General features: G+C 35.2%; 3 protein-coding genes across 3 annotated transcripts in view; 2 read left to right on the forward strand and 1 right to left on the reverse strand.

Annotated features, from left to right (window-relative positions):
* The first annotated feature begins 238 nt into the window (after nucleotides 1-238).
* On the forward strand, nucleotides 239-4,904 carry LOC102620572 (F-box protein PP2-A15). The gene is made up of 3 exons (XM_006481860.3): nucleotides 239-795; nucleotides 877-995; nucleotides 4,261-4,904. The coding sequence occupies exons 1-3, from the start codon at nucleotides 490-492 to the stop codon at nucleotides 4,721-4,723; spliced, it is 888 nt and encodes a 295-aa protein (XP_006481923.1). The 5' UTR covers nucleotides 239-489; the 3' UTR covers nucleotides 4,724-4,904.
* Nucleotides 4,905-10,038: 5,134 nt separating this feature from the next.
* On the forward strand, nucleotides 10,039-12,288 carry LOC102618064 (putative homeobox-leucine zipper protein ATHB-51). The gene is made up of 3 exons (XM_006482303.3): nucleotides 10,039-10,338; nucleotides 10,502-10,899; nucleotides 11,828-12,288. Exons 1-3 carry the CDS (start codon nucleotides 10,230-10,232, stop codon nucleotides 12,092-12,094), a joined length of 774 nt encoding a protein of 257 aa, XP_006482366.1. The 5' UTR covers nucleotides 10,039-10,229; the 3' UTR covers nucleotides 12,095-12,288.
* A 1,464-nt stretch (nucleotides 12,289-13,752) lies between these two features.
* The window catches only part of LOC102620835 (peptidyl-prolyl cis-trans isomerase FKBP16-4, chloroplastic), a 3,212-nt gene continuing 2,196 nt past the window's right edge, over nucleotides 13,753-14,768 (reverse strand). The window contains exons 8-10 of the mRNA XM_006481861.4: nucleotides 14,573-14,650; nucleotides 14,067-14,107; nucleotides 13,753-13,973 (exon numbers count right to left, since the gene is read on the reverse strand). Of these exons, the coding sequence (XP_006481924.1) occupies nucleotides 13,946-13,973; nucleotides 14,067-14,107; nucleotides 14,573-14,650 (147 nt within the window). The 3' untranslated portion in view covers nucleotides 13,753-13,945. The remainder of the gene's footprint in view (nucleotides 13,974-14,066; nucleotides 14,108-14,572; nucleotides 14,651-14,768) is intronic.

Here is a 14,768-nt window from a genome sequence, read left to right on the forward strand (position 1 = left end):
CAATTATTTAAATTTGATCATTTCGTGAATGAATTAACTCCCCTACTTTTTCACAAGTAAAAGATTTATCGAATCTATGCATAAAAAAGAGGAGTGTAATTATCTTGTCGAACCAACGGTTAAGATTTGGATGTCCTGTTAATTAAGAAAAACAAAAGACCAGAGCTTTCGACGTCCGGTGGAAAATCGAATGGACCCCACTTGTGCCCGTATTTCTTTTACAATTTTCCCCTCGAAATCTCTTCTCACTTTCCGGGAAAATTAAATAGAAAAATAAAAATATCGAACACGAGTCGCACACAGCACGCTCTTGACTTTCTCCCTAACCAAACATCCTCTCTCTCTCTCTCTCTCTCTCGCTTTATCCTTCAGTCTCTTCTACACCATGACGACGAGTTAGGTATAAGCAACAGCACAAACACGCAAAGCGAAGAAGAAGGGAAAAAAAGGCTTTGGTAAATTCAGTACAGTAATAAATTAAAAATAGAAATGGGGGCGTCGCTATCGAGCCTGACCGACAACGGAGAGAGCATGGGGCCGGGACTGGGAGACATACCGGAGAGCTGCGTGGCGTGCGTGTTCATGTACTTGACGCCGCCGGAGATTTGCAATCTCGCCAGATTAAACCGCGCTTTCCGCGGAGCGGCGTCGTCTGATTCCGTGTGGGAAAACAAGCTCCCTTCTAACTATCAAGATCTGCTCGATTTGATGCCTCCTGAACGCTACCTTAACTTGTCCAAAAAAGACATTTTTGCCCTCCTCTCCCGCCCCGTTCCCTTCGATGATGGCAATAAGGTCTGTTATAAGTCTATTTTTGGGACAATTTTGGGAGTTTTTTTTTTCAATTTATAAATGAATTAACTATTTATTTTGCAGGAAGTGTGGTTAGATAGAGTGACGGGAAGAGTTTGCTTGTCAATATCAACAAAGGCTATGGCAATCACCGGAATTGAAGATCGCAGATATTGGAATTGGATTCCCACTGAAGAATCAAGGTTACTCATCAACTAGCTAAGCTTAAACTTATGGGCTTTACTTCATTGAATGTGTTGATTTTGTTGTACAGTGAAAATGATGCTTTTATATCATTTACGCTTCATGAAGCAAAATTAATTTGCATTTGTTATTGTTAACAAAACTATGATTGATTTTTATTGTTATGGTCTGTGAGTTATGGAGATAGATGTCTGGTGCTTTGAACTATTTCTATGCTGGCTTGTTTAGTTTATATCTTCTGTTCATGAAATAGAAATAGTCGTGGCTTAATTGTATCCAACCCACCACTGCATTATCACTATGATGCTCTTCTTCTTCTTCTTTCGCTAAGTAACTAAAGCAGCTGGTGTAGGCCATTGATTGTGTAGAATGCTACCGTACTCATTCTGTTGTTTTATTTATCTGTTACTAGTTGGAACTTGAGAAAACCTAACTTTTGCATTTACTTATATTCAAAGATAAATTTTATCTTAGTCATAATTGTTTGTATATAAAATTTTTTGTCTGCAATAAGAAAGAAATATATATCGTATTTCATATGCTGATCACCATATGCATCTTTAGTGTAGGATAAATCTTTTCTTTGAAATATATGTTTCTTTAAGTTTGCTTAATGACTCTCTTGCACTTGTTAAGTATTTGACGTAGAGGAAAACTGTTATTCATTCAACTTATTTGTGCCTATTAAATTTTGCTTTTATCATCCTTAGACAAAGAAAGTTGTTAATCTCTCTCCCATCATGCGATTACTTCTGCAGTGGATTCTGACAGTTATTTTTGTTGTCTTTTCTGCTGCTAATGTTTAATAAACTTAATGTTAGGTCATCATTGATACGTGCTTGACTTTTGGTAGGTGTTTTGCATGACACTTGCTTTGTTAACTCAATTTTTGTCTCCATACACTTTCTGGTTTGAGGTCCACCATTAGGCATTAGCCGTATACCTATGCAATCCAATTTTTTGAATGCTACTGGTTGTGCAGGTAGGTTCCGCATTTAGTTTCCTTAAGGCTTTTTTACACAAGTGTGAATTTGTTATCTTTGCCACATTCTCAGGATGTGAAATCAGGACAAATCCTGATTAGGATCTCCTTTGCAACAGACCTAGATTGTCAATCAATAAAGAGACTTTTTAGGTTGTTGGTTGAGAGTCCCCTCCTGCTTGTCGTGAATTGTTAACACTACGAAACTAATATAGCATTGCTGTTTCAGTGGTTCTTCTTTTTTCTTTTTTTTTTCCCCCTTTCATCACTTTTTTTGCCCTTGGCTGTGCCATTACGATTTGTATAAACTTCTTTGCCAGCAGAAGTTGAGATAATTTTATTTTGGTGATTGAGTGTCTTGTATTTCATATGAATTTATGGTTGTCTTCATGTAAAAGAAGATAAATTAAGAGGGATTGATTTTTGAATTGGCATATGTTCTCGCAGCTTTCTCCGTAGCTTATGTTACTGACATACTAGGAAGACTTCAACGTTTTTTGTGTCAGCTCAATATTTGACAACACAAGTATTCCTTCTCTTTACCTTGAACTGTGTAGATTCGCTGTTGATTAACGTTGGGGGTATGAGCTGTATTACACCTCAATGTGGCAATTGGCTAATGATGGTGGTGCGGAGGAGTGTGTTGCGGTCAAGGGCTAGTCTGTTTTATTTTTTGGTGCCTGAGATTGCAGTGCCGTAACACAGGTTTTTTGGATCTGAAAATCCTGATGTCTTTTGATTTAGGTGGATGTTCTTATTTCAATGTTATCATTGGTTATAAGAGAAGCCTTGATTTCCCTCTTATTCTCTATTGAATTATCTTTGTCTTCCAATATTTAAGGTTTTATTTATGCTACTTATTTCTACACTATGTCTATTTGTATAATTGTACAGATTGTATCAGTCTCCTTTTCCCCCCCTTTTTTTCTCTATTTTTGTGTATTTTTAACCCCTTTTATAAGTCAAGGAAAGTCTCCTTCTCTTTGCTTGTTGCTTACATGAAATTATATTGTCAAGATTGGGCCAAGCAAATTCTTTGAAGAACATTGCATTGCCAGTTGAGATTACTATCCCAAAAGTAGGATTGAATGCAATGTAGACTTTCTGGCTTTTTAATATTGTTGTTTTTGTTTTCTTCCTCACCTCAGAACTTTCTCATTTAATTGGTGCCAGACGTAGTATGCAATGCTAACTTCTTCAAATCCCAATTGACACTAATGTTAAACCCTTCTTTCTTCACAAGCAATATTTATGCAAATGCAAATTATGCAGTTTATGGTTGTTAAAATACTTATGGGGTTTGCAATTCGAATAAGGTCACTTAAATGGACCGATGGATTGCTGGTGATTCTTAGATATCACTGAATGGATAGGACAGTTTTGGTCTCATTCAATTTGTCCATTTACCTAACAAGGATGATTTTAACCCTTGTAATCTTCCTGTTCTGTGTGGACAAAAGAGTTATGACTGGGCTCTCAACTACTCTCATTAACATATTTTGCTCACTGGTGGAGGCTGGGCCTACGATTTCCTGGTATCCAACTCAAAAGGCTAGTCTATTGGGTGGAGTGATCTATCCTTCTTATAAACCCAAGTATCTCTCCTTTACTGGCCAATTTGGGACACACAACTCAACAATCCCTCCTCGACCGAAACTACCGTCGGACCCCAGTCCTTTCGTCCGACAAATCTAAGTTGTTCTACCACCACATTCTGGTTATTAGGATCTAGCTCTAATATCAATTGTTGGGGGGGATGGGCCTAGGATTTTCAGGTATTCAATCCAAAAGACTAGTTTATTGGGTCAAGTGACCTATACTCCTTATGAATTGAAGTATCTATCCTTTACTAGCCCATATGGGACACAACTCAACACCTTCTAATTTTCCACCTGTGCAAATGTGAAGCTGAGATTGTCAATTTTTTTCACGTGCCTGTGGCTAGTTCCTTTTGTTAAAGAGCAGAGAAATGTGTCCTAATTGCCTGATTTACACTGTCAAGGGATTTGGTCATAATTCCTTAACTTTATGTTGTACCAAACCTTAAAAGAAACAGTCTTCTTTATTTATATATTTATTTTCTTTTTCTTTTCTTTTTTTTTTAAAAGAAAAGGACCCGTGAACTACAAATGTGCTTCCTATGGGTATCTGGATAGTATGTTGTTGGTTCATGAATAGATTGGCTGATAGCTAATTAGCCTATTACTAACATTTTTCTCGACAATGTATAGCGGTCTTACAAATTTTGACGGTGTACCTGTTATATTGCTCTTTTTTGGCAGATTCCATGTGGTGGCCTATTTGCAACAAATATGGTGGTTCGAGGTGGATGGGGTAGTGAAGTTTCCACTTCCTGCTGATGTCTACACTGTGTCATTCAGGCTTCATCTTGGAAGATTTGCCAAAAGATTGGGGCGACGAGTGTGTAACTTTGAACATACCCATGGTTGGGATATAAAGCCTGTACGGTTGGAGTTGTCTACTTCAGATGGTCAGCAAGCATCATCTGAGTGCTATTTGGACGAGATGGAACAAGATGACGCGAATGGCTACCATAAGCGTGGTTGTTGGATAGATTATAAGGTAGGTGAGTTTGTTGTCCATGACTCTGAACCAGCAACTGAAGTCCAATTTTCAATGAAACAGATAGATTGTACACACTCCAAGGGTGGTCTTTGTGTAGATTCAGTGTTTATAATCCCCAGCAATTTGAGAGAGCGCAAAAGGAAAGGAGTTTTAAAGTAGGTCAAAATCTTGTGTATTATTACGATTCATTTTGGCTTTTAGTTTTTGTGCATTTGCTTGGTTACGCACCTTGTTTTTGTTAGGCGCTTTTTGTTAATCACTTTGTAACTTACAAATGCGATGCATACAGTTGATTCATACATATTATCTTATGAAAAGCAGTATCATTAGAATTTGTAAATCCGTCTCTCTTATTTGAAACTGTTGTGAGATTAATATTCTTGTTAAGTGATCGTAAAAAGAAATGGACGTGTAACCTTTATTTGTACGTTGGTGTGTTTATCATGGGGGTGTATGTGTCGTTCATCTTGCCTCGGTTTGATTTGATCAAAAGGTAAAGCTTATCACGTCATAGAATTGACCACACAATAGCCGCTCCCAGCAACATCATGAAAACAGCATCGATAGGCTAACAATTTCCGTCTTGAAAGCGATTTTATTTTTGGCAACTAAGTAAATAACAGTTATTCGACTGTGTAACGAATAATTAATACCGAGAATCAATTGCACGTGATAAGGAATAAGTATTTAATTACGACGAGAACTGGTTGAATTTTTTATAATATTTATTTTTAAAAATATCGTGAATTTTAAAAGCAGTTGTATGTATTCTCTAAATTTTATTGTTATAATATTATAAGAATTAAATAATTGAGTTAAATATAATGTTGAATAAAATTTATTTATATTTTTATAAATACGTATATATAACATATTTTATTTTTTTCTCTCTGTGTGTGTATGTATACTGTATACATACATACATACATATATACATATATATATATATATATATATATTGATAATTAAAATAAATATTTTATATTATCAATTTTTTTATTTGAATGCAATTATTTATTCCCAACTTTTTAAAATATGTGTGAATAAGGTAATTTTACTAAAAGTAATTTTTAAAAAATAATACTAAAATTAATTTTTAATCTTTTAAATTAATTTTAAACTTATCAAAAACAATATCAAATGCCTATTAGTTATCCAAGTCTAAGAATCTAGAGGTGCATCCTCGGAAAGCAGACAGATGGAAATAAAAGTCCTTGCCGGTGCCATTAAATATTTGAGGTCGACGGAGTTGAATATGTAGAGACGGGTCCACAAAACGGCGCCGCCTGGACACTGTCTGTGTGTGTACAAATTTAAGCCGTCTGGATCTGGAATCTTTGATGGATGTTGCGGTAGATTAGATGATTGCAGTTTTTGTTTCTGGTGTCATATTAAATTGACACCTGAAAATGCGTCCAAATTTGATATTTATAGTATGTGGGTTTGGCCTTAGGGCTTAGGAGGACCACTCGGACGACTCAAAACTGAGCTAAGTTCGAATCGAAAGATCAAAACCACCCACCAAAATCCAAAGACAAAAGTTCAGCTCGAAGTATAGTATAGTATAGTATATAGTATAGGTACTAATATAGGGGTGTAGGGAGCCACCCACGTTTCGTTATCCTATGACTGATCCGTGTGGGCGGTGCATGTGAATGTTGTTTGTAATATAACGTACAAATGTCCCCAGTATGAAGACCATTGAGCCCGTTAGTTTCATGTCAATTATATTTACGTATCAAATAACCTTTGTAGTACTACATCATCGATTGAGTAGTTCCATGTCAATAGTAAATACGTATCAAATAACCTTGTCATTTGTGATAATAGAGCCCTCTCTCTCTCTCACTCACTCGCTAGGAAATTTGATGATTACGATGCGGCTCCAGGAATCTACAATTCAAGAAAACTATCCTTAAGTCATTTTTGTTAATTATGGCACGGTAAGAGGAAGAACGAAGACTGAAATTGGAGTTCACTTTTTCGCCGGTAGGCACTTAAGAAGCTTTGCCAATTTGGGGCTGGTGGAGACGAGACAAACCCAACGAGCTATTGGGACCAACTTAAAATCTTAAATTATGCATACCACTATCTGAGCTACTATTGAGACGTAACTTAAAATCATTTTTACACATAACCCATATTTATATTTTATGAGGGAGGACAAATCCATCCACAATGATATAATTTTAGAAGATTCAAACCCTTGACCTACCACTCAACCTCAAGGCTCAAGCCTAAGTGGCTTTACTCTCCTCATTAAATACATGAATCTGTCTCCAAATCCAACTTTTAGTTTTTATTCATACAAGTTTTTGGTGTCCCGTCAAAAATATCGAGAGAATTCCAAATTTTAGGTTTTTTTTTTCTTTTCCCCTAGAAAAACTCTTATAAAATATTTTTCTAAGAAAAATTTCAAGTGTTTTATGTTAATGAATAATTTGTTTCCTTTATATCTCTTTATCAATCAATTAGATAAACTAATAGAAAGAGATTCAAGCTATTTGAAAAATGAAAATATATTTGACAGCGTTATAAGCCGTCCAAAACAAAGCATCATCGACAGAAAGTTCAACTTTCTCATGTTTGGTCTTCATGAATCCAGCAAATGAAGGCTTTTCAAAAAAAAGGTTTCTTCTGATCCGTATATCAATAAATAATGGAAAAACAGGTTCTTAATTTTCCCGGTGAGTTTTGAACCGATTCAACAATTAAGCGAGTACTCTAATTTATTTTCTGAATGAAGTAAAAGGTGTAGGGAAATGGACGTTACTACATATAAAAGATGGTCCTCGTTAATTAAATACTGCTCCGAGCTGGCTACCCTTGAGGAGATCTTTTACACGAGTGATGATAAAGCCACAAACTCTTGTACAAATTTATCTTGTACAAACTGATGTGGCATTAATTCATTGGTTGAATAAAAATATAAAATAATAAAAACAAATAATGTGGGTCAAGTGATATTTAATTCAACTAATCTTATCATGTCACATGAGTTTGTACAAAATAAATTTGTACAAGAGTTTATAACTCTATCGTTACTCTTTACACAAATGTAATGTTTAAAAAGTTTGTAATAATATTATGTAATGATTTTCTTATTATTTAATTAACAAGTTAAATTAAGATTGCCATCAAAATTTTTGAATTCATGGTGAGTTTTGGTTTACGGCGAGGTTAAAATACATTTGTGTCCACATCTGACGATAAATTGGACCACATGTCCGGATCTGAATGGGTCAAACTCTAGTGGTCAAGCTTTATAATTTGAACTCATGTTGGCCATTAAAGTCCTTTTAAGTTGGGGATTTTCATCTTTCCTCACTCTTTTTCTTCGTTTGCATGTGAAATTTACTCATGAATTTTTATTTACTTATTAATTTAAAGTAAATAAGTTCTTCAAAACGCTGAAAACGACTGTTTGCAAAATCGTAAATATGTTCCAGGCTTTAATAAAGTCTAATGCAATATTGAAGTCGTAATTTTTTTTTTTTTTTGCATTTATACAAAAAAGAAAAAATGAATAAAGTAAATTTTATTAACCAACTTATGTTGTGAATTTTTGCAGGAGGCGAACCTCACCAAGTGAGACTAAAGCCATATTGAAGTTCCAAATTAGCCAACCTATCAATGAACACAATTGTTTTCATGAAAAGATTGTGAGTGAACTTAAAGCCAATATGAGAAAGGAAAATGCTACCTTGCACACAAAATTATACTAAACAGAATACATACTTTTACAAAGAGATAAAATTAATAAAGTGAATAAATTTATTTTTTTAGTGAAGTATTTCTTGTCTTTCAATGATTCTGTACGTTTTTGTGCTCTGAGAAAACGATTTTGATTATATACTAACGAGAGAAACGATGATGGCTGATCAATATTTTGGAGGTGGATGATCGGCAACATCCGATCACATTCAATTTGCTACAATGTTAGGTTAATGATAGAGTTATTAAAAAATTTAATGCGTACAAAAATTCTAATAATTAACATCTACTTCGGCAGGTCAAGTTTTGTACAGTCATCGGTGCAATGAAGACAAAAAATTTATATGCCCGCTCAGTGGACTGTGCATGTCTTCACTCTTCACTGAGTCTTCGTTATAAGCATTGGGCTGTGTCTCCCTTTTAAGAAGCAGTGGACAGTTAAAAGCAACTGTTTGTTTCACTACATATACAGAGAACAATGTTAATATTAATTTGTTTTTCCATGCATAATTATCAATATTTTCTTTAAGAAATGTTTGTACTTTAGCTCAATTTCTCGGAATTAATGGAGCATTTACCCTCGTAAACTACTATATTTGATCATTTTCATATACCAATTAAAAATGACATGAATCGAGTGCTTATTGGTTTTATTATATATTATCTTGGTGTATTTAATTAACAGTTGTTGAGTTGTTGCCATTTTGACGCAGGTAGTAGGATAATAGTTAATGCACAATAAAATTAGTACTAACCGCAGGCAGCCAGTGACTTGTTCTCGTCTCTATCAGTAATTTGCGCACATTGCATGTTGAAAAAGAGGTAAATGGATTATTTACTTCACAATTTATTTTAGAAGTATAAAATATATATTTATTAAAAATTAACTAAAAAATAATAACAAATATTTTATTATTAATTTTTTATTCACACTAAAACACATATTTTTTTTTATTTTTATACTTTTAATTTTTTATTTTATGTACGTATATACAAACAAAAATAAAATCTCTGTGCTCAATGGTGGACACAGTCTCAGAGATTTAGAGGTGACCCCCACAACATTGAATTGCAACCCACACACAGCTTCCTTTTTCTGTTGTTTCTGCAAGTTAATTAATTAAAGGAGGAGGGTGAAACAATAGGATGAGCCTCAGCCTTCCACCTTCATCTTCTTCTTTGATGCGGTAAAATACGGCATTTGGCAGTTTTGGTTGTACGGCTCGTTTGAATATTTGTTATGTGTCCCACGTGCTTCCTATGCTGTATTAAACTTAAACAGGATATAACATAAGATCTGTAAAATTATAGAGCCAATTACTGGTTGGGGGGGTTCATGAATCACGATATAGAACTTATAAACTTGTTTGATTAGGCTACGCGTACGTACTATACTTCACATAGAACTGGATTAAACTTCAGTTGAATCCTTATATTTTATGCAAATTCTTTATGGGCAGCCCTCTATGTGGCTGTCCCCATGACCCTACGTATATAGTATTTGGCGTGATGAAATTGCAAGGGCGCATGTTGTCAGAAATTTTTTTGAGCTAATGGGACCAGATCAGATGGAGACCTATGATGTATGATTCCACTGTCTCCTTTTTCTTTATAGTCTTCACTTGTTCTTACAAGATCATTTTCTGACCGACATAATATTCAATACAATTATACAAAGCCTCTGGTTGTGTTTGCTTAGAGAGAGAGAGAGAGAGAGAAGGTCTCACACCCTATTTACTTTGTTGTACCCCAAAAGAGAAGTTGGTGTTATTAATCGCTTGCCAGTTGCCACGCCTCATTTTAACTTCATTAATAGCTAGGTGGTATATATCTCTTTCGTTTTGTGGTCCATTTGCTGTGTCCGTGCACCAGTCACATAATATATAGAGAGATTGATTTTGACGAGTTGATTAATCTGAGAGAAGAATCTAAGAACTAAGAGAAGCCAAAAATGGATTGGAGCAGTACTACCGGTAACTTGAGAACCTTTGTTCCTGTTATTCCAAGGCCTGAAACTTCCTTTGACTTGCTCTACAACTATAATTACGATCAGTTTCCAGGTAATTAAACTCTCTCACTGCTACCCTCTTGCATTTCCCTTCTTAACATTGATTATTTTATGGCAAAAAGAAGTTATACCCATTATCATTTTGGTACATATATGTGTGTGTGTGTGTCATACTGATGATGATGATGATATTTTTAATGAATGATTCTTTTTAGGTATGGATCAGATGAATAAGCATATGCATGCAGCTGCAGCAGCGGCAGCAATGGCAGAGAAATCATCATCATCGATTGGGTTGATTCCAGCAGCAGAACTAATGGAAAAGAATATTCATCATTATGGGAGCAGTAGTACTAGCAGTCAAGAGAGGAAGAAGAGACTAACAAGCGATCAGCTAGAGTCTCTGGAGAGGAGTTTTCAAGAGGAAATAAAGCTGGATCCTGACAGGAAAATGAAGCTGGCCAGGGAACTTGGACTTCAGCCTCGTCAAATTGCTGTGTGGTTCCAAAATAGGCGTGCTAGGTGGAAGTCCAAGCAACTGGAGCTCCTTTATGATTCTCTCAAACAAGAGTACGATGCTGTCTCCAGGGAGAAACTGAAGCTCCAAGAAGAGGTAATTTCTGTCAAATTCTTCTTTCATTCATTCATTCATTCAAAAGACCAAGCAGCTTTAGCTGCCTTTCACTCTCTCTTTCTTTCTGTCTTTCTCCCTCCATATATATATATATGCAGTTCATGCACATATTCTGCATCGATTTAATCATTTCTCTCACCTTTTCCTCATGTTTTTCTTTAAAGTATAGCATACCTGTATCCCTCGTTTCCAAACCCAAATCTCTTGTAATAGCTAAGAAATTTTTACGGTTAAACTAATTGGCATCCATGAAAAAAATAAAATAAAATAAAATAATAAAAAAAGAAAAATTATTCGAATGTTCACTTGTTAGGACGTTTTAGATAGAAATATATATATAAAAAAAAAAAAACCCTAGATACATATTTAATCCTGAAATGGGACATATTCTTGCAAAAATAGCGAATTGAGGGTGATTTCAACTTTCAATTACTGATCTACTTAGAGCCCTAGATAATTATTTTAGTTGTATCGATAAAACTCAATAATAGGACACAAAATTTATTCAATGAGTAAAATAAACATAATGACCCTCTCCTCACAAAATCTCATGCATATATACAAACTCAAAATACAACGAAAACGGTCAAGAAAGCATAAGCTGATCCGATAACGAGTAAAGCTCCGCGAATCAAATGGGATACAAATTATTATTATTAATTTTTTCCCCCCTTTGAACAACCCTAGATCTTCTCACAACAAAAGAGACAGCATTTCACTACATATGAATGAGATATGAGGCAGGTTTTTTAAGGGTGCCTAGAAGAATCTTTCGATTATTTCTTTTTTTTTTAATAGAAAAAAGAAAAACAAATAAATGCATGCATTGATCTTTTGGACGCGTCACTATTTTTTTTAAATTTTATTTGTTGACCCTTTATTACACGAAAATGATTTGTTGTAGTAGGTTATGAAATTGAAAAGAATGCTAAAAGAACAAGGGACAAGCACGAGGAATATGATGAATAAGCAAGTATCGACTGGCATCACTGAAGTGTCAGGCGAAGAGACTGTTGAAAGCACATCAGTGGCCACTATTAATGGAAGCTTTAGCAATAAGCATCATCAGATTTCAGAGTGCAACTATCTTTTCAATGTCGACGAGGAGTTTAACGCTGCTGCTGCTCCTCTTCCATCTCCCTTCTGGGGTCTTCTACCTACCAGTTTTCAGTAACTTATTTATACAATAATTAAGCTGTACGTTAAGTTCGTTCATTTACATCTGAATCTTAGGGTTAGTAATTTAGATTAGCAAGTTTCTTTACTTATCTTCTCACGACTAGTGGAGCTATGTTACCATTATAAACTTGGACGCCTGTAGGGCATTAAATAACAATTCAGTCGTTTGAATAAGAATCTTCTTATTAATTATTCTTGTTGTGGTCTGGTATGAATCGTCAAATTTCTTGAAAGAGCTGCAATCTTAGGAAGCCCTAATACATGAGCGCCGTGTTATGCAATTACGGAGCGAAATGATGCTTAGCTAGGTTTGTAAGCACTAGCCCTAAGAATTTTCATCGAAACCATTTGTTCGGACAATTGCAACACGTAAAGCCAGAATAAGACAAACCCATATTAGCTGGCAATCAACAAATTTGTTTCTAACCCCAAACAAATATGACATAACAGTCATACAATTCGACCTCCTCTTTCACGGGGAGGAGCTACGAAGACCCCAAAAAAAAAAAAAAGTGCAGGTGAAGAGTCACTTTCCCGCCGCAGCCGCACCCGGCAGTCATAGCGATAGACAATTTCAACTGATTCAATTATATATATATAGAACAAAAGGTCCAGCGTAAAAAATCTGTATGCCAAGTGGTAACACGTACAACAGCGTTAAATTTACGGTTCAATCCCTAAGGAAATCAACATTACATGTAGTTTTGTGCGGATCGATGGACCAGCTCTGGTCTGATATGCTTGTAAGATTGAAGTATAAGATCTGCTTCCTAAATGACGTGCGTTGCTTCGTAGATTACTCATGTGACAATTAGTGATTGCACATCATCAGTTATCATATAAATGATAAAATTTTTATTAGCATCACATTAGTTGGGATGCATATTACTCTGCAAGTGTATCACGACCGTGATCATGATACATAGCCATTGGACCTTTCGAGAGCCAGGTTGAGCGAACAGTGCCTAAAGAAATGCGAAGATATTTGGAGATTTTCTTAAGGAGTTAGTTTTATGTTTGTGCATCATTACTCAAAATGAAATAATATATACTTGTGGGATAGAACCAAATGAGAATTTTGAAATGTATCTACTTTAAAATTAATCTGAATTTTTCATGAAGCACTTAAAGCGCGTCTTGTGCATGCAAAATGGGTCACATCACACATGGGTGTTTAGAGTTGGGCATAATCATTTAAGAGGAAATAATAGGTAGGCTTTACCAAGAACTTGACTTTATCTTTGTATAAGAGTAAATTGGTACTTAAAACAAGAATGGGGTATTATTAGAAAATATAATGGTTGTAATAGGGCCTCTCTATCGTAAGTGGTCGGCCCAAATTCAAAGCATTGCAAATCCGAAGAAGCCGTGCAACTGGACTGCTCATGAAGCCCAACAATGGGACTTGAAATCTGATGCTTGACCCGAGTCAAAGACGGCAAAGCATTCGCAAACCACCTCCAGTTTCTGGTTTTCCAAACAAGCAAGCAAGGCTCCAGACATTTGGTGCATTGCCGACTAATGAGTTCCCCAAGAGATTTGGTGCATTGTCGATTTTACTTTCAATTCTGTTTTCAGATTTCTTTCACATCTTTCCGGACACAAACAAAAGTTTTTAACAATGGTAAGTAGGAAAGTACAGACTTAATGCGCTTATGAGAATTTTCCTGTAATGTATTTAGAACCGGGATAAACACACTTACAATATTGATAATTTCTATTGAATTTCTGCAGGGCATTCTATTTCTTTAATCCAATAGCAGAAGCAAGCATCTGCCTCTAGTTTTTAGTTCATTTACATTATGTGATGAAGCAATGTCACAAGTAGCAGGACTGAACGAGTGTGTTAACCTTCAACAATTTTCACAGGTGACCTGCAGAACAAGTAGGTATTTAAACTAGTGATTAGTGATGAGAATTTGTACTGTACCACAGAGTGGACTATTATGCTTGTATCTGTCACTTACCCGAATGGACTTTGTTTGATCGTCAGTAGTTCAACATCTATCTGAGGATTCAGAAAGAAACAAATTGTTTATTGATCACATCAAAAGGAAAATTAAGACTTACAATTAACTCAAAATTACTAAAGATCAGTTTTACTTAAAAATAAAAAAATTTAAGAGATCTCTGTGACACTGTTGGATCAGTTATCTTTATTTAAATGTAGCAGAATAAGATGGTAAGTCATGGAAAATTAATGGTATTTTCACCAGAATGGTTTACAATTCAAAGCAATGCCTTATAAAATGTGGAATTGATTATTGATGATACTTCATCTTGTTACACAGATGACCACTTCATCGTGTTACATAGATGACTAATCTTGCTCTGTAACATGCACTTCTAGAGTCAATGAACCTTACTTTCCCAGGATTGGTGAAAATTGATAAGTATGTGATTTCCAGCTAACTTTGAATGCACTCTCAAATATGAACCTTAACAAACCAAAAACAAATAACAAATATATTACCTCTATTGTTGCGTTTGGAGGGATTTCTTGGACTCCTTTACTTCCATAAGCTAGCTCAGGAGGAACGATGAGCAGCCGCTGCATGTTAACTAATTAATTAGACCAATGACTAATATCTGGCTGAATAAACTTGATTAAATTCTATTCTTTCACTTGCGCTACACGGTCCTTGTCAAGGCAAATTAAATGCCAGGAA

The sequence above is a fragment of the Citrus sinensis genome, chromosome 6, assembly GCF_022201045.2.
Source record: "Citrus sinensis cultivar Valencia sweet orange chromosome 6, DVS_A1.0, whole genome shotgun sequence".
Classification (NCBI taxonomy): Eukaryota; Viridiplantae; Streptophyta; class Magnoliopsida; order Sapindales; family Rutaceae; genus Citrus; species Citrus sinensis.